The sequence below is a fragment of the Rattus norvegicus genome, chromosome 7 (assembly GCF_021556685.1).
Source record: "Rattus norvegicus strain SHRSP/BbbUtx chromosome 7, alternate assembly SHRSP_T2T, whole genome shotgun sequence".
NCBI classification, from domain to species: Eukaryota; Metazoa; Chordata; class Mammalia; order Rodentia; family Muridae; genus Rattus; species Rattus norvegicus.
In genome coordinates this window covers 62,931,024-62,957,344 of record NC_141540.1, presented here as the reverse complement: position 1 = coordinate 62,957,344, position 26,321 = coordinate 62,931,024, and the positions used below count along the sequence as shown (strand labels likewise).

Below are 26,321 nucleotides of genomic sequence, written 5' to 3'. Positions count from 1 at the left end.
TGTCACTAGTTAGCCACGTGGCATGCGGCAAGAGGCTTCATCTCCATCACTTTTCCCATCTGTGTTGCGGGATTAAGGGAATTGATACCTCATGGAGTCGTACTACTTCACCTAATCCTCCCGGTCCTTGAAACACTGCTAGTAAGCTGAGGAGGCTGCCAGCGGTATAATGCGTCCTTAGCATGCTCAAGGCTGTGAGTTTGAGCCCCAGCACCACAAAAATGGAAATAACAATAACAAAGAATTCATAAGCATGTGCAACCTCGGGGCTGGAGAGATGGCTAGGCGGTTAAGACTGCTCTTCCAGAGGTCCTGAGTTCAATTCCTGGCAACCACACAGCGGCTCGCAATCATTTGTAAAAGGGACCAATGCCCTCTTCTGGTGTGTCTAAAGATAGTGACAGAGTACTCACATGCATAAAATAAATAAAAGAAAAGAAAAACAAACCCTAGGCTCTCCTGGATAGTGCCTCAGAGCAATTAAAGCCATTTCCAATACAAACAGTGTCTAAAACATGTGGTGGAAACCTTGGCCAGTAGTCAGTGGAGACATGTGTGCTCCAGGCAATCTGCCATTCAGTTTGAATAGACCAACACTCACTGAAGTGCACACAAAGGAAAATGGCTACTCTTTAAAAAAGGTCCTCTTCCGGGCCTTAGCAAAACAAATGTTGCAAAAGATCACAGCACTCTGTATCAACTGAGTTTACACTTTAAACTCATTCATAATTTCCAGGGCATGATGCCCAGTCTCAAAGAGGTGAGCACACACCACCACCAGGGCAGGGCTGGAAGATAAGTCACCTTTGCTGGCTGGGTTGGACCATTAACCACAAACATCTTACACAACACTTTCTCATAAGGCCTGCTTCTGAAGTGATTGAGGTCACCATGCAGATTTAACGATCTCAACGCTAATGAGGCTGGAAGCCATATTAAGCATCCCTAGTTTGGCCCTGTGGAGAGGCTACAGAGCATCATTGAATAGAGTAAGCTGAGAGTTGTAGACAGGAGTTGGCTCATTGGGAATTATTAAGAAAGTTGAGTCAATATGAATTGGTCAACGTGGACACAGAGCAAAAGGATTGCCCCAGATTATGAGTCTGGAGAGATGGCTCATAGGGCAAGAGCACTGGATACTTTTCCAGAGGACTTCCATTCTCAAAACCCACATGGCTACTCATGACTGCCTGAACTCCAATTCCAGGAGATCCAACACCTTCTTCTGGCCTCCATACGGCACGTACATAGTAGTACATGGACATACATATGGACAAAATACCCATAAAATTAAAAAAAATATCCTGAGAGAACAAAGTTACAAAAGGCATTGTTGGAGCCACAGAAAACTTTAATAATGCAGTTTACTGTTTGTTACTATTGAACTAGAATATTATGTTTCTTAGTTTAAAGAGGACATATTGTGACTAGGTGGAAGTTATATTTAGGAGACACATGCTGAAGTATTTAGGGGGATGCCCACACTATTTACTACTTCTAGTAGTTCAGCAAAATCAACAGCGCTCAGCCAAGCCGTGGTGGCTCACGCCTCTGATTGCAGCACACTCTGAGGTGGATCTCTGAGCTTGAGGCCACCTGGTCTACAGAGTGAAGTTCCAGACAACCAGGACTACACGGAGAAACCCTGTCTCAAAAAAAAAAAAGTCAATAGAACTCATAAGAGACAAAGTAAGCTGGAGAGATGGCTCAGTGGTTAAGAGCACTGGCTGCTCTTCCAGAGGTCCTGAGTTCAAATCCCAGTAACCACATGGTGGCTCACAACCATCTGTAATGGGATCTGATGCCCTCTTCTGGTGTGTCTGAAGACAGCGACAGTGTACTCATATACATTAAGTAAATAATATTAAAAAACAATCATTATTTAAAAAGGGGGGCTGTAGAAATGGCTCAGTGGTTAAGAGCACTGACTGCTTTTCTGAGTTCAATTCCCAGCAACCATGTGGTGGCTCACAACCATTTGTATTGGGATCCGATGCCCTTTTCTGGTGTGTTCAAACATAGCTATGTATTCATGTAAATAAAACAAATCTTAAAAAAAAGAATGGGAATTTAACATTTTTATAATAAGCAGAAAAGGGAATGAAGATATTTGAAAATAGGTGATTTATATGATCATTTAGAATGGTGACTATTCAGCCATTGATTTATCAAAGGCTGAGTGATTAATATAAGAATTAAGAGGGCCCCGTGCAGTGGGACAATCCCAGCCTCTTGGGAGACTGAAGTGGGAGGATCATCTGATCCCAGGAGCCTGAGAGTGGTTTGGGCAACATGGCAAGATTCCTATTTCAAAAAGCAAGGCACAGCACAATAGAAATAACAAGAATCCAAAACAAAAACAGAAAAGGAATTGGTTAAGTATAGGTGCTGGGCAGCTCTGTCATAACCTCCCACATCTCCCTCCAATTGTGGCTTCTGATGAAGGGAAAATGGAAGTGGTGTGTACTCTGTGGTTGATGCTTTCCCTCTCGTGTGAGTGACAGGGCTTCCTGTTACCGAGATGGAAGGGACGGTCACCTTTCTAAGGACAAAGAACTCGAGGCTCTGGAAACAAAGTCCGAATCCCATCCCTTTCCCCATCCCGTAGAAGCAAGGGCTGCCTCGTCAGTGACGTCAGACTCAACATTAAGCCACTGCTTTCTGGAGAGCCGTGAGTTTATTTTCCTTTGTGTCTGTAAGAGCTTGGCTGCTTACATCTGTAATAAGCTGCCCTAAGCCTACCAGACAAAACCCAAACTTACTTTGGTCATGACTGATCAGACCGTAACTTCAGTGACACCAGCATCAACCTGCAATGGTGACTTTTGCTCTGTAGTTCTAATGGAGCAATGCTGCGTGCTAAGGCCTTGAACCATCTGCAGGAAGATCCAAGGTGACATGGGCCACCCCCTCTGAGGCTTTAAGGTCAGAAAATCTGCCAGGCCCAACTCGATAGCTTCGTTGTCTAATTAGCTGTACCTCAGATCAGCTTCTGCCTTACGATGAGAAGCGCCATCTTAGAAGGAACGTGATGCAGGCGGGCGGTGGCTAGTCAGCCGGCTGCGCTCTCCCGCCCACTCAAGCATATCTTATCTTCATCTTAGCTTGTAATTATTTAATTATCAATTCACACCCGACAATTTCACAAAGGACAGGAGGCAGCACCCTGCTCACTGGCCACCTATGCTCAAGAAAGAGTGGGTCCCGAGCCAGGTCGAAGGCCTTCCATTGACTTAATGTACAGGGTCTAAGTCAGGCCTCTGGAATGATAAAGAAACCGTAGCAGAAAGTTCCCCGGGGTTGGGGATTTAGCTCAGTGGTAGAGCGCTTGCCTAGCAAGCACAAGGCCCTGGGTTCGGTCCCCAGCTCCGAAAAAAAGAACCAAAAAAAAAGAAAGAAAAAAAAGAAAAAAGAAAGTTCCCCAAATCATAAGGAACCATTCCAGACACACTCTTAACCATGCTAGATTGTTTTTAACCATGGGCTAAGGGAGTCCTGGTTTATGTCAAATTCACTGGCACGATCAGAACCTTTATAATTTTGAGACAAGCCTAGGCAGGCCACAGACTCATGGTGTAGACCAGGCTGGTCTTGAACTCAGGATTCTTCTGATTCTGCCTCCTGAGATCACAGGTGTCTGCTATCATGCCTGGCTCAGTCACAACTTCGTACTGTCCCTTGCAGCACTTGGCGGGCAGCCTTTATCCCTCACAGCGACTCGCCTCAGTGAAGTGGAAGAGAGCTGTGGACCTGGGTCACAATCATGCTATCATTGCCACCTTACCTCACCATTCAACCAGATGGTGGCCTGTAAGGACAGGGTGGGTTCTTGGGGAGGGGCAGGCAGGCAGTTCTGCTAGGGTTTTCCCGTGGTTCTCCAAGGTAGTAGTGGTCCCCAACAGCATACCTGGTGTGGTGGTTTGAATATGCTCAGCCCAGGGAGTGGCACTATTAGGAGGTGTGGCCCTGTTGGAGTAGGTGTGTCACTGTGGGTGTGGGCTTTAAGGAAGTCAGTCTTCTAGCAGCCTTCAGATGAAGATGTAGACCTCTTAGCTCCTCCTGCACCATGCCTGCCTGGATGCTAATGGACACCTTGATGATAATGGACTGAACCTCTGAACCTGTAAGCCAGCCCCAATTAAATGTTGTCCTTATAAGACTTGCCTTGGTCATGGTGCCTGTTCACAGCAGTAAAACCCTAAGACACCTGGAGACACATCAAAGTATCACGAAGCAGAAAGAGACCAGCTCTTAAAAAACAGGGATGAGATATCGTTCAAGCTGCCATTAAGCCAGCATGCTCCTAAGTGGGCCTGAAATGGCAGAGGAGGCCCAGAGGGAAATCTGGAAGGCAGCTTAACCACAGCATTTGCATTTACGTGGCATGTGAGGGAGACAGAGTGGACAAAGGCTAATGACAACCATATACGCTTCATTCCCGCTAATGGAGACACAATCTGACAGAACAGTCAGGACTGGCTTTTAGCTCTCTTGCAATTGAAAGGTGAGAAGGTCTCAGAACATCTCTCGTGGGTTGGCATGAGAAGGATCCCAAGAAATCTGCTCCAGGCATTTTTATGTGGGCCTTTTGCATCGTCGTGCAACTTTCTTTCAAATCAGGAGTGAAATGATACATGAACGGATATTCTGTAACGGGAGTTTGATCTTTCTCTGATAATTCTGTGCTTACACGGCCCTGTGTATAGTCAAGTCAGTAGCAAGCAGATCAGTGGTAGTTTCAGTGAGCAGCAGGCCTGCGTGGATTATTTTATTATTGCATTAATAATTTTATAATTATTAAATTATTAATAATTTAAAATTTATTTATGTGTTAAGTAGCTGGTGGGGGGGAATATGTGGAAGGTACTCGAGGGGAATGGGAATGATCATATTTTGTGTTTTGAAATTTTCTAAGAATAAAATTTAAAAGCTGAAAATCCAAACATATATCATGGAGAAATGGAAATTTTAGTCTACCCTTGAGAGGAGGAATTAGTATGACACATCAAGATCTGAAAATTTACATTTTGCTGATTTTATGTATACAAGCGTCCATTTTAAGAAAATAAGCATAACTTACACATTAAGAAAAAGTGGTGAAGGGGTTGGGGATTTAGCTAGGCAAGCGCAAGGCCGTGGGTTCAGTCCCCAGCTCCGGAAAAAAAAAAAAAAAGAAAGAAAAGAAAAAGTGGTGAGGGAGCTGACATTCCAAAGCCTGTGAGCGGGGCCTGCACGCACAGCGGTGAGCAAACACGTTGGTTGGAAAGGTTGGCTGGGGCCTCCAAACTCAGTGTCACAGACAATAAGGCTCACAGGGTCCAATGCCAGCGGAAGAAAGGAAGTGTGGCTTGGGCAGGTCAGCCAGGAGGGTCGACTCAGCCACCTTTAGAGCATCATCCACCCAACTCCTGTCCATGCGTCATTCATACTTCTGCTACACGACACTATCTTCCTAGAATCTAAAGAAACTACCAGTTAACATGTTTTAGCACTCCCACAGCTCACTGCCTTTTCCGGGCAGAATGAGTGAGAGTAGACACGGTTAACCTGGGCTGGGATATTTTTTTTCAAATAGAGTATTATCTCAATTATCGAATAGAGCATTATCTCAATTATCGAATAGAGCATTATCTCAATTACTGAACAGTATATATCTCAATTATCGAATAGTGTATTATCTCAATTATCGAACAGTGTATTATCTCGAGCTCATTTTTGTCATTTTAGTAGACTGAAAGAAAGTTCTATTATGACCCAGTCTAATTGCTTCTGCTTGTCAGCTTGCTCTTGTAAAGCTGTGACATTTCTTTATGTTTCGTGTATTTCCTGAGGTACCTTAGTTCCTGGGACAAAGTAAGCCAGGGATGCTCTTCTGGCCCTTTGTCCTTACCTGGACCCAATTCAACCTCAATCTACTCCTTAGAACACAGCCTCGTTCCCCATCTCTTCCCTTCCTCTCTCCTAGACATTGTCCCTTCTCTCCTAGACATTGTCCCTTCTCTCTTAGACATTGTCCCTTCTCTCCTAGACATTGTTCCTTCCCTCCTAGACATTGTCCCTTCTCTCACAGACATTGTCCCTTCTCTCCTAGACATTGTCCCTTCTCTCCTAGACATTGTTCCTTGCATTTCTTTTCAAACTCCTCGTGGTTCTCTCTGCGTATGAACGTCACAGATACTTGAGGACGTGAACATTCATGTACATATATGCTATGGGATGTGAAATCTGCTGACAAACCGTGCTAAGAGATTCCAGATGGGCTTAGGTAGTGAAAGGAAGCTATAAAAATACCGAACTATGTTTATGACCTTGGGGTGAAGGTGACTTCTTAAAATGTTACCCGGAATGTAATAGCTTAAAGAGAAAGCCTGGTGAGTGGGACTTTCAGCAAACCAGAAAACGTACACAGGGCAAAAAATAATGACAACAAAATGCAGTAGACAGCTGCAGACCAGATGAAAATATCCTCTGCATTTTTAACAGAAGGCCTGAGAAAGCCTACCGGTTAGTAGACAAATAGGGAAAAAAGCACGAGAAAATATACACAGGCAATGGACTGAAGGTTACGTCCTCAAGGGCAGCAACTGTGCCTGTCCTATTGCTGGACACTGAGAAAACTCACCCATTCTCAATTCCAGTCATAAAAATGGCATTTAAAGTGGAGGGATTTTTTCATTCTTAAAATGGGGAAAGGTGGGCTGGAGAGATGGCTCAGTGGTTAAGAGCGTTGACTGCTCTTCCAGAGGTCCTGAATTCAATTCCCAGCAACCACATGGTGGTTCACAACCATCTGTAATGGGATCCGATGCCCTCCTCTGGTGTCTCTGAAGACAGCTACAGTGTACTTGTATATGATAAATAAATAAACCTTTAAAAAAAAAAACGGGGAAAGGTTCAAGCGTTGGTTAGGATGTGGGACAAACGTATGTGTTCACGTGGCGCTCGGAGCACAGGCATGCATCTTCACATGGTTCGCACGATCAGGATCTACCAAGAGAGTGTATAAGCACACGTGTGGGGCTCCTGATTTAGCAGTGCCCACCTTGGGACTGACACCAGGGGAGGGCAAGCTGCACAGTGGTTATTGCAAGGGCGCTCTTGCAAGAGTGATGCCCACAGACCAGAACTGGCAGCGAGCAGAAACACGTTTGTGAGCCCTTTCTCCTCACAGTGTGTTCTGGACATTGTGCGGAGTCTAAATGGTAAGTCTATTCCATTGTTGGGGTCTTTCCATTAACTTACCAACTTCCTGTGCGTGTTTTCTTAAAAAAGTCTTTATTAATGTACAATTCACATACCACACAACCTACCAACTTAAAGTGTATGATTCAGCCGTATATAGTGTATTACATTATTAAAACCAGAGTGAAAAATTAGATATGACTAGTTGCCGAACACATGTGTCACACTAACCTATTGAGAAAAAATGATTTTTTTCATTAAATGTTTTCATTAAATGTTTGGGAGGCAGAGGCAAGTGGAGCTCTGTAAGTCCCAGGCCAGCCTGGTCTATGTAGCAAGTTCCAGGCTAGTCAGAGTACGCACTGAGATCTTGTCTCAAAAATAAAAATACAAAGTAAAAAGAAAATATGTTTTGTAGGGAGAGATTTTATAACCTTACATTTCCCCCTTCTTTCCTTCTGTTTAAAACTATATCAAATTATTCTATTATCCTGACATCTGATATGTAAACTACATTGTTAGTCATTAAATAAAGCTTTTTTGTGAAGAAAAAAATTTTTTTTAAAAAGCCACACCACATCCAAGCCACCCTCTTTATTGGTGAGGATTAGATGGGGTTCACCAGCCTTCCTCATATCCCTGTGTAAGACAAGGGCTAGACAGAGTCTAAGGTCTGTGTAAGTAACTATTTAGAGGGATTTCTAATAAAGTGAAACAGATTTTCCTATAAGAACATTTGAAAACAATTGCTTTCTTAATTAGTTCCTTCCAAAATAGGTTCTTACTGTCATTACAGACAAAAAACAAAACGAAACAAAAAAACTCAAGGCAACAACACTTGTACGGAACCGTATAATACAATTTGCCATGTTGGCTGTTTTAGGCGTGCGGGTTGGTGCTTTTAACCAGATGGCTGCGTTTTTGCCTCCTGCCATTGTAATCCAGACAGCAAGTCTCCGTCCCCCTTTGTAATCCGTGCAAAGGTTTCCTTGGGATGGAAAACCCATGATGAGGGGCAGTGGGAGAGACAAAGGGTGGACTGGAAAAATGGGGTCGTCGTCCCCTAAAGGTACTACATTACTCCTAATTGTGATTTTAAGCCTTTGAATGAGATAGGGATTTTTCCAAAGCAAATGTAAAGGTTGGGGGGAAATCACGAGCTCCCCAAAGCTGGTTTTCCTGTGTGTAATCACACTGCCAAGCGTACAGCCAAGGTGCACAGCTACTGAAGTGAAGATGCCTTGCTACCCAGAAGTGTTCATCAGAAGATGGCATTGGGACTTATTTTTATTTTATGCGTATGGGGTATGGTCTGCATGTATGCATGCACACTACATGCATGCCTGGAGCTCATGGAGGCGAGAAGACAGACATGTATCTCCCAGAACTGGAGTTACAGATACATAGCTATAGGCTCCATATAGGTTTTGGGTCGTCTGCAAGAGCAGCAAGTTCTCTCTCTCTTTTTTTTTTTTTTTTGGTTCTTTTTTTCCGGAGCTGGGGACCGCCTTGCGCTTCCTAGGCAAGCGCTCTACCACTGAGCTAAATCCCCAACCCCGCAGCAAGTTCTCTTAACTACTGAGCCGCCTCTCCAGCTGCCCTGAGCTTTTTTGTTTGTTTCTTTTCTCCTCTTCTTGGTACATCCTCAAGCAGTCGGGTACCCTACCTAAAGACACGGCTTTGGTCTTAGATCTAGTTTCCTGGTCCAGACTCCACAGTTTCATAGACACCTGCCTCACTCTGTGCCCTTGGTTCCTCTTGTACTTGAGAGACGCTTGCTCAGGGCGTTGTAACATGTGTCCCAGGTCTCAGTGTGTGCTGGTATCTGAGAACAGGAACAAGGACACTCGAAACCGGGAGCTACAGAGAGAGCCAAGCTCTTCAGATGTGGCCCTCCACGCCCCAAACTGCTAGGAACTCTCTTGGGATTCAGGTGGTTCCTGTACGCCATAGGTCTGTCTGTGAAGCTGTAGTCTTACATACAGAATTTACCTCTAAGACTGCTGTGCAGCTTTAATGAGGTGAAGCAGGCCAAAAACCACATCCTTGCTAAACCTTGAGGGCTTTGAACAGCGCCATGCTCTGGAGCTGCCGAGGAGCAGAACTCACGGAACAGCAACGGCAGGGCATACAAACTTCCTACGTGTCTGCCTGCCGACTGCGGTCTGTGCACTCCGAGTTCACTGGCTTAGCCCTCAACAGTTTATGAAGCCTGGACTGTTTTCCACTTGGGAAGCAGGGACCATTATATGCACTTTGTAAGAGAGGCAGCAGGCACGGAGAGGGGACGACATCTGGGCAAGGTCATTGTTAACTCAGCTGCAGAGCCAGGCTTTGAACCCAGCCGTTAGTAAGGTCTGTATTCTTAACCACTACTAACCAGCTTATCGTCTTACACTTAAGCAATAAGCTGTTTCCCTTTCTAAGTTTTCAAAACTCAAGATGACAGTTTGGAGACAAAACTCGGTGGTACAGGGCTTGCCTGGCTTACGACTGATTCCCAGTTAGTTACACAGGCAAACAGTCTCAAGATGAGTTTGCCAAATGTTTTCACACTCCTTTTTTTTTTCTTTTTTTCGGAGCTGGGGACCGAACCCAGGGCCTTGCGCTTGCTAGGCAAGCACTCTACCGCTGAGCTAAATCCCCAACCCTGTTTTTATACTTCTAAACTACTTCAGAAACCTTTCTTTCTCTCCCTCCCTTCCTCTTTCTTCCTCTCTCTCTCTCTCTTTCTTAGGAGATGAGGACTTGTCCTCCCTGTTTGCATACCTCAGGTAAGCCTAGATTTTGGCCTGCAGAGACGCCCTGCTTTAGTTTCCCAAGGATCTAGAGCTCCAAAGCACCAGCATGCCCAGTTCCTAGAAATCCGTTCTTTTCAACAACTACCAGTGGATTACTTGTTATTAGGGGAAGTCAAAATAAGAAGTATTTTTAAAAGCCATTATAAAAATTCTCATTGGCCACTTATGACCCCTGTGATCCCACCGTGACCTATGAGTCTGATGTAGTTTTGGACGACAATGGCTGGACCCATTGCCTTTCTTTCACGCTGTGGCATTTGTTCCTTTAGTTTGCTGTTTCCAAGTTTCTGTCTCCACAGTGAACCGACGCACCTTTACAGTGGCTTGGAACTCGTCCTTAGAGGAAGTGGTTTGGGCTACTGGCTGAGTAACCCATCAGTGGGTTATTTTGTTTGCTTGCTTTTTGTTTTTTTATTCTCTTAGATATTACATTCGTCAGCAGCTTCCCCCTCCCCCCAACTTCCTTCCCCTTCCCCTCCACCACTCCTGCACCTCCCCTCAGAAAAGAGCAGGCCTCCCAGGGACATCAACCAAACACGGCATAACACACTACAGTTACACCGGTACACCAGGCACGTATTCTCACATCCCGACTAGATAAGGCAACCCAGAGGGAGGAAAGGGGCCTCGAGGGCCAGCAAAAGAGTCAGGGACAGCTCCAGCTCTCCATGTCAGGAGCCCCACAGACCATCATCCTACACAACCATAACATATATGCAGGGACCTCGGTCAGACACATACAGGATCCCTGGCCTCTGCACACCCGTGCGTTGTAGTTAGTTGGTTCTGTGTGCCATGTTCTTGTGGTGGGTGACCTTGACCTCTCTAAGCCTCGGTGTTGTGTCGGCAAGAGGTAATTTTACACTTTCTCTTAACTTGCTCCCGACTCCATCTGCAGTACACACGGAAAACTTTCCTCTCTCCAACTAACGCCACCCCCACAATGGGGGAGGACACAGCTACTTGTGAGAACGGAAACCCCCTTCCCAGGATGCAGAGGGGCTCCTGCACCCCAGCACTGCACTAGCATTGACTCCCAGACTGGAAAGGGGCTGAGTAGCCTCTGTCCTGCCTATCAGATGGCTTTTGACTTCAGTGGCCCCCTGCCCCAGAGGACCAGAAAACCTAGTATCTCGGATGCTACTGGATTCTGGTTACTCTCTTTCCTCATCCCTCCACACGGTCTGTCTAAACCCAAAGCTCAACTGAGAGCAGAGAGACCCCCTGAGCATAGACAGCTTGAGAGGAGGGGTTAAAGGCGTAAGAATATGGGAGTGGTCGAGAGCAGGATCTTCGGCCTAAAGATCCCAGGTGATCTCTCAAGTCATGTTATCTGGCTAGGCAGAAGGCTACATTCTGTATTTTCTAACCCTCTTGTTTTGATCAAGTTCGGAAGGCTCCAGACCTTGTAAGGTGTCACAGGCGCTCGTCTCAGCTAGCATGCGGCGTCTCAGAGCACAGGGGCTCATATCACTTGGGGACCTTCCAGAGTGTCTCTACTCATTAACTTGCTGATAGGGTAGCACGTGACCAGTTTGCTCCTGATAGCTCCTGTTAGCAAAGATGCCAAATCCATTCAGTGTTCTTCAAGATACTCACCCAGGAGTGGAGCCAATATCTCAGTAAGGGCTCGAGTGGAAACCCAAAGCTGAAGTTTAACTGAGCTGTTCTGGCTAGGGGGAGGATCCTTAGGGGCTCCTGACTCCTCACCTAGGAAGAAGCCCAGCTCATCTCTATGGAAGCCTGCAGGTCCTAGAGACCTATTTGAGACTGGACTGGGGCTCTGGATCCTGCCAAGACCATTCCTTACCCTAAGTCACTTTCCCCGAGCCTCAGTTTCTCATCTGTAAAATGAGCGCGGCGGCATTCATTTGCAGGAGTGAGGATTTAAGGGCTCCTACACTCGGCATTTAGCAAAGCAGGCCAGACTCATTGCTAACCACCCCATATCCGTTTTATTCCTACGGACATCGTTTCCCAAGGGCAAAGAACAGAATTTGTGATGGAAGCAGTTCCCCAGGGGACCACAAATAGCGCCAATTTTAGTGAGAAGTTACAGGAGTCAAAAAACTTTTCCGTACCTAACCACTGTTCTTTGAACATCTTGTTTTCAAAAGCAAAGGACACAATGACAAAAACATCCCAAGCTGTGTTTTCCAGTCAGTGTGGATTCCCTGGAATAACTCCTTGTCCTGGTTATAGAAGGGCAGCCTCGTCTCTTTGGCACACGAGGTGGGAACTGCCTGTTGTGTTGTTGTCAGGCCTCGGTCTCGGCACTGACCAGCTATGGAAGCAAGTGAGGTTTCCTATCTCCATTACACGGGATTCCTCTCCCCACACAAGTGTGCCTAGGGGCTGATGTTTGGGTATCCGCTTCCCTGAGAAGCTCTTCTGACCTTTACCAAGCACCCCAGGGGCCAGAGTTGGGATCACAGTCCTTCAACAAGGCTTTTCCCACCATAGCAGCAGGGTTTCCGCTCTCTCGGCTGCAGTTCCCAAAGGAAGAAGCCCAGGTTTTGCTCTTTATATCCACCTGGAAAGGTTCTGCTAGACAGCAGAGACTCAATGAACAAGTGTGGATTAGATGGGTTCATAAGTGAATTACTAAAAGGCAGATTTGGACTAACGCATATATGTTATATTCTTATAAAGGGCTAACAAACCGTAGGAGCGCACAGTGATCCACATGGTGGAAGGAAAGAAGCAATCCTCATAAATTGACCCCTGACCTCCACACTAGGACTGGCACACTCACATAGAGTGGGGAGATCAATATAATTTCAGAAGATAGTCTTTTACATTATAAAATTGCTAAATTTTTTTTCCAATCAAGGAAACAAACCTGTCACCTTCCTGTCGGGCACAAACGCCCAGAGGGTTATGTCCCCTTTGGATGACTTGGATGGGGCGGTTAAGAACCTGCCTGCAGTTTCTCCAGCCCACATGCCTTCCGTCTCCCTTTGGCCACAATGAACTTCTTTTGTCCTTCCTAGTTGATGGCTCCTTCACCCCAGACCCACCATCTGCCCTGCCCTTTTCTGTTGTACCAGATTGTCCTCCTGTCTTTCCGAGTTGCCCTTTGTTCTGTCTCCCCATCCCCCTCTCCACAGAACTGATCATCTGTTTACTGTCTTGCTTTTCTCCTGTGGGGTCATGTCTAACTTCTTTTCCTCCACATTTCCAGGCTAGTATACACCACCAAAATTTTAGACACTGAACTGCTAAAGCACCTAAATCTGTCTACAGAAAAAAGGGATTTCATTAATTACAGTTTGGGCCATACTTACTACTTAGGTTTATGGCTCTCAGCTTTGACTCCCAGCAACATTTAATATTAACCACGACCTTGAGAGGAGGAAGTGACTATCACGGCCAGTCTACCTTTCTCGGTTCTTGCTTATCTCTGGGAACACTTGAAGACTTGGCAATGACCCTGAACCAAATCGAACACCGCAATCCTGAACTGTTTGCCTGTTACCCTATTTCTGTTTCCTGCACCCACCCTGAGGCGGATAAGAGCATTGCTTAAAATGATGTGGTGCACAATGGTACTCAGAGGTCTGCACTCCTGCTGACAGTCAGGCTGAGCTGTGAACTCCGGGGCTTCCGTGGGTTTCCCTGGTTGGAGGGATCGTTCACATGTCTCTGTGGTTTACAGCTGGTAAGGAACATGTCCCCAATGGGGACAGAACCCATGCTCACTCTCCCCCTTTCCACCATAGTCTTAGCCTGCTTCTTCTGTGTGGTGTCCTTGCTGCAAGCTCAGCCTCGGCTTATCTTGACTTACAGAGTCCTTCCAGAAAATCCTGAGTGGAAGTCACGGGACTCTGGGTATCTCCTCCTTTCCGTGGCACTACTCGTAGCCCCCTCCCCCATACTGATTTCATTTCCCCTTCTTTGTTCGTTGGTCCCAGCTCTATCAGACTGTAAGCATTGGGCTAGCCTTCAGCTGTGCTAGCCTTTATTGGCCCCCACTCTCTTGTAGGATGGTTTCACTATTCTCAAGGTTGCCACTATGATCCGTAGTAGAGGATCTCCAAGTTCATTTTCATAGCCGAGTTTCTCCTGCGTTCCATTTACCCAAATACCTGCTGCTGTCCTGCCTGAGGTCTACTGAGGATTTGAAGATTAAGAAAACTGTTTAAATCAGAGGCTCGTTTGATTCGGGTTTTGAGGCAGTGTCTCACTGTGTAGCCCCATCTGGCCTGGAACTCACTATGTAGATGGAGCTGGCTTTGAATTCACAGAGATGTTCCTGGCTCTGCCTCCCAAGTGCTGCTGGGACCAAAGGTGTGCGTCACCACGCCTGGTCTTTGTGTCTGAGCTTCTGATTCCACCCCAGATCTGGCCTCTTCTAGTTTTGTCTTGGTAGATGACATGAGTGATCTGAGCTGCCAAAGCATGAAACCTCTAAGGCACACTCCAGGGCCATCTTTCATTGTTCTCTCTTCCTCACATTTGTTCCACACCCGGTCTGTCTGGTAACACGTTCTGTTTCAAGAAAAATCTCGGGGCTGGGGATTTAGCTCAGTGGTAGAGCGCTTACCTAGGAAGCGCAAGGCCCTGGGTTCGGTCCCCAGCTCCGAAAAAAAAAAAAAAGAACCAAAAAAAAAAAAAAAGAAAACTATTTAAAAAAAAAAAAAAGAAAAATCTCCAATGCATGCATGCATGTATGTATGTATGTATATGCATGGTTGTGTATATATGTGCATGTGTATGTTTGTGTGTATGTGTTTGTATGTGTGTGTAGTATATATGCATGTATGTATGTGTTTATGTGTGTATAGTGTGTATTTGTGTATGTATATATGTGTATGTGTGCATATGTATGTGTGCATGTGTATTGTGTATGTATGTGTATGTGTGTATGTGTATGTATGTATGTGTGTATATCTGTTTGTGTATGTATGTGTGTGTATGTGTGTATGTATGTGTGCATGTGTATGTTTGTGTGCATGTATGTATGTGTTTGAATGTGTGTGTAGTGTATATGTATGTGTTTATGTGTGTATAGTGTGTATTTGTGTATGTATATATGTGTATGTGTGCGTGTGTAAGTATGTGTGTGTATGTGTGTTTATGTATGCGTGTATGTATGTGTGTATATCTGTTTGTGTATGTGTGTGTGTGTGTGTGTGTGTGTGTGTGTGTGTGTTTAGACATATGTGGACTACAGAGGCCACCCTCCAATGATGGTCCTTGCCTTTCACCTTGTTTGAGAGATGTCTTTTGTCTCCCACCATATATGCCAAGCTAACTGGCCCATAAACTTCCAGAGATTCTGCCCTCACCACTCCCTCCTCACTGTGGGTGTGCAGAGATCAGAGGAGCACTCCTAGGAAGTCCTCCGACTTCCTCCCACTTTGACAGATCACTTTCCCGAACAGAGCTCCCCAGCCCCGACTTTAAATCTCTGTGTTCTTCATAGCGATTATGAAGACCCAGCCTTGCATTCCTTTTTGTCGGCTTCCTGGTGAAAGGCAGCCATGCAGAGATAAACTATCCGGCCACTCTTAGCCTCTTAGGGGCCTCCACAGAGAGGACTCGATTTCGCTTTTCATCAAGAAGCAATCGGCCAAAGGTGTTCTCAGTAGGGGTTGGGGATTTAGCTCAGTGGTAGAGTGCTTGCCTAGCAAGCGCAAGGTCCTGGGTTCGGTCCCCAGCTCCGAAAAAAAAAAAAAAAAAAGAAAAGAAAAAAAAAAGGTGTTCTCAGTAAGGTGTAAATGAATCTTCCTTTAAAATAGAAGAAAGCTCTGTGACACCGCCACACGCTGCACATGTATCTGTGTCCCACGAGACAGTGCCCACATTCTCACAAAAACCAGTGTCTACCATTAAAAAGTACCTTTAAAATAGTTATCTTTTCTTCATCTAACACCACTCTGTTCAGTGTGTGTGGGAGAATTAAGAGCAAAAGAGGGAACAGAACCAGTCCAGTATTGTTCTGAATACCAGTTGGTGAATAATTCAATTACATTGTTTACTGTCCAAAAGATACTGAGTCCTTTGGTTTCCTCCTATATCCAGGGCCTTCTGAGCTGAGGTGTGACTATGGTACTCAGTTCCCCCGAAATTATATTACTGTAGCCGTGCTGCAGGAGCAATGATGCTCTAGGACGCCTGGGTCCCTCCCATTGGCTATAGGTTATTGAAACAAAGGACCTCATGCTGGGGATTAAAAAAAAAAAAAAGGCTGCTACTGGTGCCAGCCAGAGCAGGAACTTGTCTCTAGGAAAGAGAGTTCGAATCCCTCTGTGCCTCAGAGCTCTTCCCTTGGCTCTGATCCCTCCTTTGCTGAGTCCAGTATTTTGAACATTCCCTTTTCTATGCCGGTGTATGGTTCATAACACCTTTCTGTGCACAGCTTCAAGAGAGCCAATCTGACACTCAAACTGCATTAAAGGGAGAAATAAAAGAGAAATTATATGAAATATGATGTCAAATTATAAAAAGCTGTGGAGATGACTCGGCCAAAAGGCAAAGAGGAAGACGGTTATGCATAGAGGTTACAAATGGAGAAGGTTCATCTCTGAAGACACTGGGGACAGACCTGGAGGATATGAAAATCTCTCTCAATGAAGCCAAGGGCAAAACAGTGTGAGTTGCTGTCAATTTATCTACAGCTGAGTTCCTGGAACGTTCAGTATACGTTAAAACTTCGAGGGAAAGTCTCGTCCATCCGCCTTGTTTGGGGTTTACACGTTGGATAGGCCTCTCACCTATGGAGGTCGTTAAACAACCGAATGGGTCAACCTTTCCCACGCGTGACCATTCCATCCTTCATTGGCCTCCCACAGTCCCAAGCTGAGATCTAAATCTTCCCTTCGATTTCCCCAAACTCCCTCCAGGGGGTGGTGCTGTCCTCAGTGAGAATCCTCCCCAGCTCAAGGTCTCAGGCTCAAGATGACAGTCCCCAGACGAGTGTTCTGACCACAATGACCCGTTTCCTTTTGCTTCATAATCCAGGAACGTGAGCACTTGAGCTAGGAGAGTGGGCCGAGTGTACCAAAAGACGGAATTCAAGGTACTTGAATGAAGCCATGAATACCAGGAAGGGATCACAGAATTCTACTGGGGCTCATTCCACACATGAAGAATGTTTACTACCCTGTCAACTCTTCCAAATCCAGGGGCCAGTGGGGACAGGGACAAGAGCAGAGGAGGAGAGCTGGGGAAACCTTAGAGCGAAAAGGCTGCCGATTCAGACTTTGGCCCAAGGTAGGTTTTGATTTTAGTCGAACCTGTTACAAAAATGAGTAATTTATTTAATCCCAATTCTTATTTGTAAAAGATTTGTTTTATTTTGTGTGTGTGTGTGTGTGTGTGTGTGTGTGTGTGTGTCTGTGTCTGTGTAACATTGTGTAGGTACCCTGAGAAGCCAGAGAGGGAATCATATCCTTTAGAGTTGGAGTTACAGGCAGTTGTGAACCACCATGTGGGTGTTGGGAACTGGGGTCTGATCCTCTGGAAGGGCAACAAAGCCATTTTCCCAGCTCCATTTCTTTACACATAAATCAAGGTGGAGATAGTGGTGGTGCATGCCATTGTTGGAATGACTAGGCCTCTCTCTCTCTCTCTCTCTCTCTCTCTCTCTCTCTCACACACACACACACACACAAACACGTGTAGGCAGGCAAGCATAAATGTTACTTAAAGTGTTGTCACTCATTATTAATTTTTAAAGTCTTGAAAATATTTCTGGGTAGAGCATCTGAGATTTGGAATGCAAGTCGATAGTGGCTCTCAATGAAGCAAAATGAGATGCTGGCGTACTCTTTGGATAGTCTCTGTCTCACTTTCCACTTAAAATATTATACTAAAAATCCAAAGGATATATAATACATTGTCTTACATTTGAGAAATGTGTATTTTTAAGATCCCCCACATAGTTACAAAACAAGGTTTTGTTAGATTTCTTAAAGGGAAATGCCCGCTAAGTTCAGCCGATTTCAAATCACACAGGTGGACAGTGAGAGCCAAATGTCCAAGGCTTTAGGGTGTGTTCTGAGGTTCAGTCCTGGATCTCTCGATATTTCCATCCCTTTAAACAGGAGCTCAAGCAAATTGGTTTTTGGGACCATGTTCGGAAAATGAGCAGGAGGTGAGGAAAACCAACTGTTGTGCCCAAATCTTGTATACGTGGTGCTTCCTCCCACACTCCCAGGAGAAACCATTAGCTTAAACCTACCCAGGGAAGGGCAGGAGCGTGTGAGAGAGGGGCATATGTAAGCTTGCTCTCTGTCCGGCGGGAGCACGAGTCTGAGTCAATTCTGGGGAGATTTCTGAACACCTGAGAAGGCGTGCGGGCTCCAGCCTGTGGACGTAATTCCCAGAGCAACAAACAAGAGAAAGAAACTCCTCCTTATGCTTCAACCGCAATGAAAAGCCACTGTGATGCTATTATAAACAGCGTTTTTAGAAGTTTCCCCCCTCAATATACATTTTTGAGAAATTATAAACCAATTAAAATTCTGCATGTCTTTTAAAGTTTGCGTGTGGTCCGTGCACGCCACAGAAGCACCTATGTGGAAGTCAAATGACAACACATGGGAGGTGGGTCTCTCCTTCCACCACGTGAGTCCCAGGAATCAAACGGTCGGGTCAGGCTTTGGCAGTAAGTGCAGTTTACTGGTCGAGCCATCTCACAGGCCCAATAAATTATCCTTAAAAGGTGCATATAAAAAGCTGTGTGTGGTGCCTTGCAAATGTAACCCCATCTGCATAAGCAGAGACAGAAGGATCACTGCAGCTAGTCTGGTCGAAGAGGAGAGCTCCAATTTCAGGGAAAGACCCTGTCTCAAACATGAGGTGGAAAGCAGGAAAGGAAGACACTCAGTGTTCACCTTTGGCCTCTGTGCGCGCGCGAACACACACACACACACACACACACACACACACACACACACACACACACACACACACTGTGATTCAAACTTAAGTGTGCTACTCTTCCAAACACATCCTCTCTCTTTAGAGAAGCGTCTTGCCACAGATGGAAATGGGTAGAGGTTACTCAGTTTATTTCTAAATCTTTCCTGTTACGTGCAGTGCTGTGGTGAACATCCTCATGGCTAAGGCAGCCACGTTTGAGTGCAGGCTTCTCAACCATGGTGCCCAAGTTCAACTTCTAGATCCTCACCTTTGTAGCAAATCTTTACAATTCCAGTGCCATGATGGCTGAGGTCGGATCACGAGATTAGGCAAGCCTCTACTCTACAAGGGAGATCAAGGCCAACCTGAGCTACTTTAAAAACCCTGTATTACTGGGTGGTGGTGGTGGTGACACAGGCCTTTAATTCTAGCACACAGGAGGCAGAGGCAGGCAGATCACTGTGAGTTTGAGGCCAGCCTGGTCTACAGAGTGAGTTCTAGCCCACCCCAGGCTACAGAGAAACCCTGTCTCAAAACAACCAACCAAACAAAAACCCTGTTTCAAGATGGGCTTGCTGTTGGTGGCACATGCATTTAACTCCAGAACTTGGGAGGCAGAGGCAGGAGGATCTCTGTTAATTCAAGGCCACCCTAACATAGTGAGTTCTGATCCAGGGCAGCCAGGGCTACCCAGGATGGACATTGAGACCCTGTCTCAAAATAACAAACAAAACAAATGAAAAAAAAAAAACCCAAAAACCAAAACGAAACGATGACAAACAAAACTAAAGCCAAAACCCTGTTTCAGGAAAACAAAATCAAAGCAAAACAACCTTGTCCCCGACCCCAAACCCACCTAGCAACATTCCTGAACTTGTTCAGTGAGCTGCAGATGGGCAAGCTAAGAAATTAATAAATAATAAGTACATTTGTATCTGCAGGAGGATACCTGGTAGCAAGCAGCAGATGAGACCTGTCTGATTGCTCAACAAATTGTGCAATTCATGAAACACACACACACACACACACACACACACACACACTCTACAATCAGATAGTGATACTGTACCCTGGTATACTTGGTACTACTTTCCATGTTTCACCTAAGATTTTTCTACACCATATCAACAAGTTTTAAGAATGCATTCAAAGCCTACAGTCAAATATGGTTTGTCTACTGTGTCTGAATCTAGGTAAAAAGTACATTTGTGCTCAAATGTGTAGGTTTCAATTAAAAAAAAAAAAAACAAAACAAAAGTTCAGGGCTGGGAAGATGGCTCAGTGGTTAAGAGCACTGGCTGCTTCTCCAGAAGTCCTGAGTTCAGTTCCCAGCAACCACATGGAGAATGCCATTATTGGAACCCAAGTTCCAGGGGATATGATGACCTCTTAGGATTGTGTAGGCAAAGCATGCACGTATATCAATACATACATACATACATACATACATACATACATACATACACACATACATACATACATACAGGCAAAATACACATAGAACAATATTAAATAATCTTTTTCAAAAATCTACAATTACAATAGAAGTATATAAGACATATATCAATGGATTTATATATCATTTATAACAGAATAGAAAATATTCCAATGTCCCAACACGGGGAATGACTAGCAAAACACACATAATCAGAGTATAAAGTCAAGAGAATTCATAAGTAGTTCAAATTAAATTCCCTAAAAATAAATAATAAAACAGTGTGACGTGGGGAGGGAAGCAGAATTCATAATTACAGTCATGGAGACACAATGGAGACTCCCAAAAGCCCAGATGCATTTGCCCTATTAGCCATCACTTTCTCGTGTGGATGAGGCTGCCCATATTAACAGGAGAAGGAAGTAAATAAAAACCAACCAGAGTAAATCCCGTGTGCTAAGTACACATGCCTCACACCAGTGGCAAATGTCCAGGGGAAATTTCTCATCTAGTGGAGGAGAGCACCATCAAGAATCAGTATGCCTCAGCTATCTCACTAAAAGTCAAGGACACCTTGGCAGTCGGGTGTCACTCACAGGTGTAGTTTAACCTACCCTGGAACCTAACGGTGGATTTGGGAATTTTTTCTAATCCACTCTGGAACCTAACGGTAGATTTGGGATTTTTTCCTACTCCAAGTAATTACTTAGAGGTGCATCCGAAGCTCAAAGTTCTGGCTGCTGGTGCCAGCATTTATTTCTTACATCATAGCCCCTTCATCCTTTAACCACCTAAGCACACACAAGGTTAAAAACAGAGGTCAGGTAAGTCTACTGGCTTGCACTCTTCCCATGGCTTGAGTTCAGGTGAGCAGGGAGCTCACATTTGGACGGTCCCATACATCTGTCACAAGAACCTTGTGTTTGGAAACCCAAACACACATCAGTCGTGTAGTACTTGTACTAACAGTGTCCCATCACCTTGGTAGTTACAGAATGACTGAGCTGTAACAGCACATTAGCTGTGCTGTGCATTTTTCTTTCCTATTAATTAGTATTCTTTCTTTTTAAAAAAAGATTTATTTATTTTATGAGTACACTGTCGCTGTCTTCAGACACACCAGAAGAGGGCATCAGATCCCATTACAGATGGTTGTGAGCCACCATGTGGTTGCTGGGAATTGAACTCAGAACCTCTGGAAGAACAGTCAGTGCTCTTAACCACTGACTGAGCCATCTCACCAGCCCTAATTAGTATTCTTAAATCTTTTAAACTTGCTCTACTCTAGCCCTTGGAATAAATTATTTTAAGATATAATTTTTCACATAACTAACCTCTATAGTTGGGCCTGGTGGAGACCAGATGATTTCAGATTATTTCTGACACCAATTCTGGCAATGCCGATTCAAAAATAAAGCTTCTATTACACAGTTCAAGTGTTTTTAATTGCATCTTAATATTTCCCTATAATACAAGAACCACGATATTAACCACTATGAGAAGTGGCTGGTTACTTAGTAATGTGGTTATGAGACTCCGAGCTGAGTCAAAAGATCAGTGCTAAAACTGCAGGTAAGAATTTGAATTCGACTTCCACAGAGGAGCCAAACTGCATGAACTTTATGACTGGTTTATGCCAAACATTAAGTTTTCTGGTAAGCACTTTTGAGAGAATCAGTGTAGTAACAAAAGATGAAGAATTAGTAATGGCTGCTAAAGTTATTTGCCCCACCCAAAATGATCAGGTACCAGTCCTGGCTAAAACTTCACCCTCAATGGCTAGTAGGTTAGGCTAATGATACAATGTTTGCAAATGAGAACAAATGAGGTCCTGAGTTTTATCTCTGATAGATAGATAGGTAGATAGATAGGTAGATAGGTAGATAGATAGATAGATAGATAGATAGATAGATAGATAGATAGATAGATAGATAGAATTGCCATCTAGGTAACTTGACCAAAAGCCTTAATTTCTTTGCTCCCCATTTGCTCCCTCCACTGAGAGTATATAGTTTCAACATTAAAGCGGACTAAGTGATACACTTGAAAATGCTAAGGATATCATTCGTTGCAACTTACTACCAAGCAGGTGTATCCTTCAAGCACAGCCTTTAGATATAGATCCGCATTTTCTCATAACTTTAAGCCATAGGGTTAATCACACATGCATAGAACTCCACAAGAGTACGACAATGTCTAGTTTTAAAGCGACCCGAGGAAACGGTAGTTAACAGTCACAATCAGTATGCAAGGGAGCCAACAGAAAGGGAAACTGAGGAAGATGTTTACCCTGAAAAGGAACGAAGATACACCTCTCAGATAAGTAATGTCCTCCCGATCCCTAAAGGCAATTACACAGAGGACTAAGTGATTCTGACTCTCGGTAGAGAGACTGCAATATGCACACTGTTCCTCTTACCGCTCTCCTGATCTAACAAAATTGAAAAAACAATGAAAAAAAAGGCAGAAAAACCACTGACTGGGCAAGGTATGCTTTACCTGCGAGGAGCGCGTCCGGGGAGCCTCACCAACAGAGGACCAGACAGTGCCATTCAACTTAACTTTTAAACGTGGGTTGAGGGTTGGGGACGTGCGCGGGAGGCCACCTACCTCTCACCGATTTCCCGATGCTGTGCAAGTGCGTGATCGAACTGTAGTTCTGAGCCACGCTCTTTAGGAAAGCCTCCATCCCTTCCTGGTGGTGGTATCGGAAATCCAAGGCGGCCACCACGGGCAGCAGAAGCCCCAGCCACAGGCGCGCGCCGTCCATGTCCTAGAGATGGAAGAGAAGGAGTGAGCAGTTGAGGACCGCCCGGGGAAGCGCGGGTACCGCCAGCCCGGAGTCCTCTCCGCCCTCCGGAACACCTGAGCTCCACGCTCCCTCCTCTGAGGAGCCAGGTAAAGATGGTCCCACCGGAGCCCCGCAGCCCGCCCGTGTCCCCGCAGCAGCACCCTTCCGCACGACCCGTCTCACCAGTGCCAGGCGCGCGTCTCCGCCCGCCGGCGGGCGCCGGGTGCTGGGGAGAGTTATAACCCGGACAGAGGGGCGGGCCCGGGCGCCCCGCCCGCCGCCACTCCCACTCCGCGCCGCGCCCGCCCCGGGGGCGGGGTCTCCGCTCTCGCTCAAGGGACAAGGTCCACCATAGGGTATTGAGGACAGCGAGCACGCCTGGTGGGCGGTAGGGCGCGACAGGTCGGAGCCCGTGTTGGACGTGCAGCCTGGCCTCGGCCCCGGGGAACGCTGCGCAGACGGTGCCCACGGCGGGCAGTGGGCGCGCCACCTGGAGTGCGAGCTGGGTCAGGCTTTCAGCCCTGTGCTGCAACTGGGGAAGCCGGGGAACTTTCAAGAAAGAACGTGCGTGTGAGCTTTACATGCCAAGTGTGCGGTACGGGAACCTGTCCAACAGAAGTGTCTAGTAGACGAGATTTGGCTGAATCAGAGTTAAGTTTGTGACCAACTCGTAGGACAAAAGTAGAGCCGCAGTCGTCGCTGCTCCTTATTCCTCAGACCAGTTCCGTCTCGGTGCTTCTTCCTCAAGTTCTGCTTTCCAGGAGGAGGCGGTAGGCTGTGTTTGCATTCAACAGAACGCAGACCGTGACCGGTGAGAAGTGGTTCGTGACAAGGGGCCATCATGTTCAAAAGGACACCACACACACAGTCTCTCTGTCCCATGGATTTACATACACTGTTCAAGAAATACCGACTCCTGCAAGGGTCTGGTGCAAACAAGCTCCGAAAGCTACCGATTTGTTATAACACATCTTGAACAGATTTTTTTTTTTTTTTAAATAGTGACGACAGGGACCATCCCAAATTGAGGGGATGGAATTTCCTCCCCAGTGCACAAAGGGAGGGAGTTATTCTTAAAAGGGCCCTTGAAGGTAGGGGAGATGGTGCAGGACAAAGATGCTTGGGCTGTGAACCTGGCCACCGTAATTCCAGTCTCAGAACCTAAGTAAAGGAAAGAGAGACCAGACTGCACAAAGTCGACTCTGACCTTCACAGACATAATGTGGTCTTTGCTGCACTGCCTCCCCGCCCCCGCGCACATATATACTACTAATAAAGGAATTAATGTTTTAAAGCAGTGGTTCTCAGCCTGTGGGTCGAGACCCCCTGAGGCTCGACCCTTTCACATGGGTCGCATATCAGATATCCTGAATATCAGATATTTACTTCACGTTTCATAACAGTAGCAAAATTACAATGAAGCCACAACGAAATGATTTTATAGTTGGAGCTCACCACAACATGAGGAACTGTATTAAAGGGTTGCAGCATTAGGAAGGTTGAGAACCACCGTTTGAGAGGTTTAAGGAGGGAGGGGCAAAGTGGAGAACCTAGGGTGAAGGCTACCTATCCTCTTAGAAATACAGATGGTGTTGGGCTATGAGTTCTGAAGGATCTTCAAGGCCTCCTGTGATTCCAGGCAGCAAGTCTTACCTCTGACCCTAGTGCTATGTGAATTTATTCTGCTAGGTGTACTAAGAGCTCTGTAAAATGGAAACCCATTTAACGCCTTGAATAAGGTTGGTGGGCACACAAACCCAACTTAATAAATATATCTTTAAGGAGAATTTTCTGACGATTGGGAAAGCTTAATACAGCACTTGCATTTTCGAACATAGTTGTCACTGTCCTAAATGTAAGTGCCACCACGGGCTTGGGACAGCCTCTTCTTTCCCTGACCATAGATGAACAGATGAACAGAGCTGAAAGGAAAGGAGAGAGATATGGCTTGACGACAACCATGGAGTTTCTGTAGCTATTATGTGGGACAGGAAGGAGATGGGCAAAGTAAAGAACTGCCTCACTAGAGATCACAGACAAAAATGCATGGAAGGACTGTCACCTCCTGGAGCCACACTTCTTAACCTGTTGGTCCCGAACAACCCTTTCACAGGGGTCTCACATATTTGCATTACATTTCACAACCATAGCAAAATTACAGTTATGCAGTAGCAATGAAATAGTTTTATGGTTGGGGGGGGTCACCACAATGTGAAGACCTATATTAAAAGGTCGCAGCATTGAGAAGGTTGAGGACCACTGCAGTAGTGAGTGGCTATGTGACTGAAGAATGGGAGACGGTGGCTTTGTCAGTACTGAGACAGATTGCCCAACCTATTCTGTGAAAACGAAGGAGTGAGAAAAAGTTGCAGTTGCTGCCCTGAAGGTTGACACCAGGCAGAGGGCTGGGGGTCCTGAAGGTTTAGCACTTAGTGACCTTAAGTGTGATCTAAAGACATTGATGTCATCTGGAGTGTGCAAAAATTCTGGATCTCTGGTCCCGTCGAAAGTCTTAACAGAGTTCCAGAGATCCATCCTACATTCAGGTGTGAGACGCACTGCTTGCGGGGAAGAGAGAGGCAGACAGAGGAAGAGAGAGGAAGAGGAAGAAAGAGACAGAGAGAGGGAGAGAGGAAAAGAGAAGAAGAGAGAGGCAGAGAGAGGCAGAGAGGAAGAGAGAGGAAGAGAGAGGAAGAGAGAGGAAGAGAGGAAAACAGGCGGAGAGAGGAAGACAGAGGTAGAAAGAGGAAGAGAGGAAGACAGAGGAAGGGAGAAGGATAAAGGAAGAGAGGAAGAGAGAAGGCTCCAGTGCATTAGTATGAAAGTTACAGAAGAATAAACAAGCTTGATAGAGGGGGAAACCCTTCAAATTTATGGTTTCAGAGGCAACTTTCTCTTTTTTTCCAATTACTTTTGTATTCACTTTACATCTAGATTGCAGCCCCTTCCCTCCTCTTCTCCCAGTCCCGCCCTTTCAAATCCCTTAACCACTTCCCTTCTCTGAAGGGGAACCCCCTCCCCCTCTTGGGTACCACCCTTCCCTGGGATATCCAGTCCAGGCAAGACTAAGCACACCCTCTCCCACTGAGGCCCATCCAGGTAGTCCAGTTAGGGGAAGGAGATCCAATGGCAGGCAACAGAGGACAGACAGCCCCCACTCCAATTGTTAGGGGACCCACATGAAGACCAAGTGAGTCACCCTTTCTTATGATGAAATGTTTAAAGTAAACCATAATCTAAT

At 45.6% G+C, this 26,321-nt stretch overlaps 1 protein-coding gene and 1 long non-coding RNA gene across 4 annotated transcripts in view; one reads left to right on the top strand and one right to left on the bottom strand.

Moving 5' to 3' along the window:
• Cpm (carboxypeptidase M) overlaps positions 1–23,293 on the bottom strand; it is a 60,524-nt gene extending 37,231 nt beyond the window's left edge. For 2 of the 3 annotated variants that reach the window (XR_015624047.1, XM_087557257.1), the window contains exons 1-2: positions 23,264–23,291; positions 22,896–23,062 (exon numbers count right to left, since the gene is read on the bottom strand). Coding sequence is in view for 2 of the 3 variants with exons in the window: in XM_087557257.1 (XP_087413383.1) it covers positions 22,896–23,059 (164 nt within the window). In the remaining variant the exon portion in view is untranslated. Of the gene's footprint in view, positions 1–22,895; positions 23,063–23,263 lie in introns of all 3 variants that reach the window. The other variant, NM_001108098.1, reaches the window with a different exon arrangement.
• On the top strand, positions 13,494–18,467 carry LOC120093603 (uncharacterized). The gene is made up of 5 exons (XR_015625344.1): positions 13,494–13,644; positions 16,348–16,580; positions 16,950–17,007; positions 17,114–17,201; positions 18,035–18,467. It is a non-coding gene; the product is annotated as an uncharacterized LOC120093603 (long non-coding RNA).
• Positions 23,294–26,321: the final 3,028 nt, after the last annotated feature.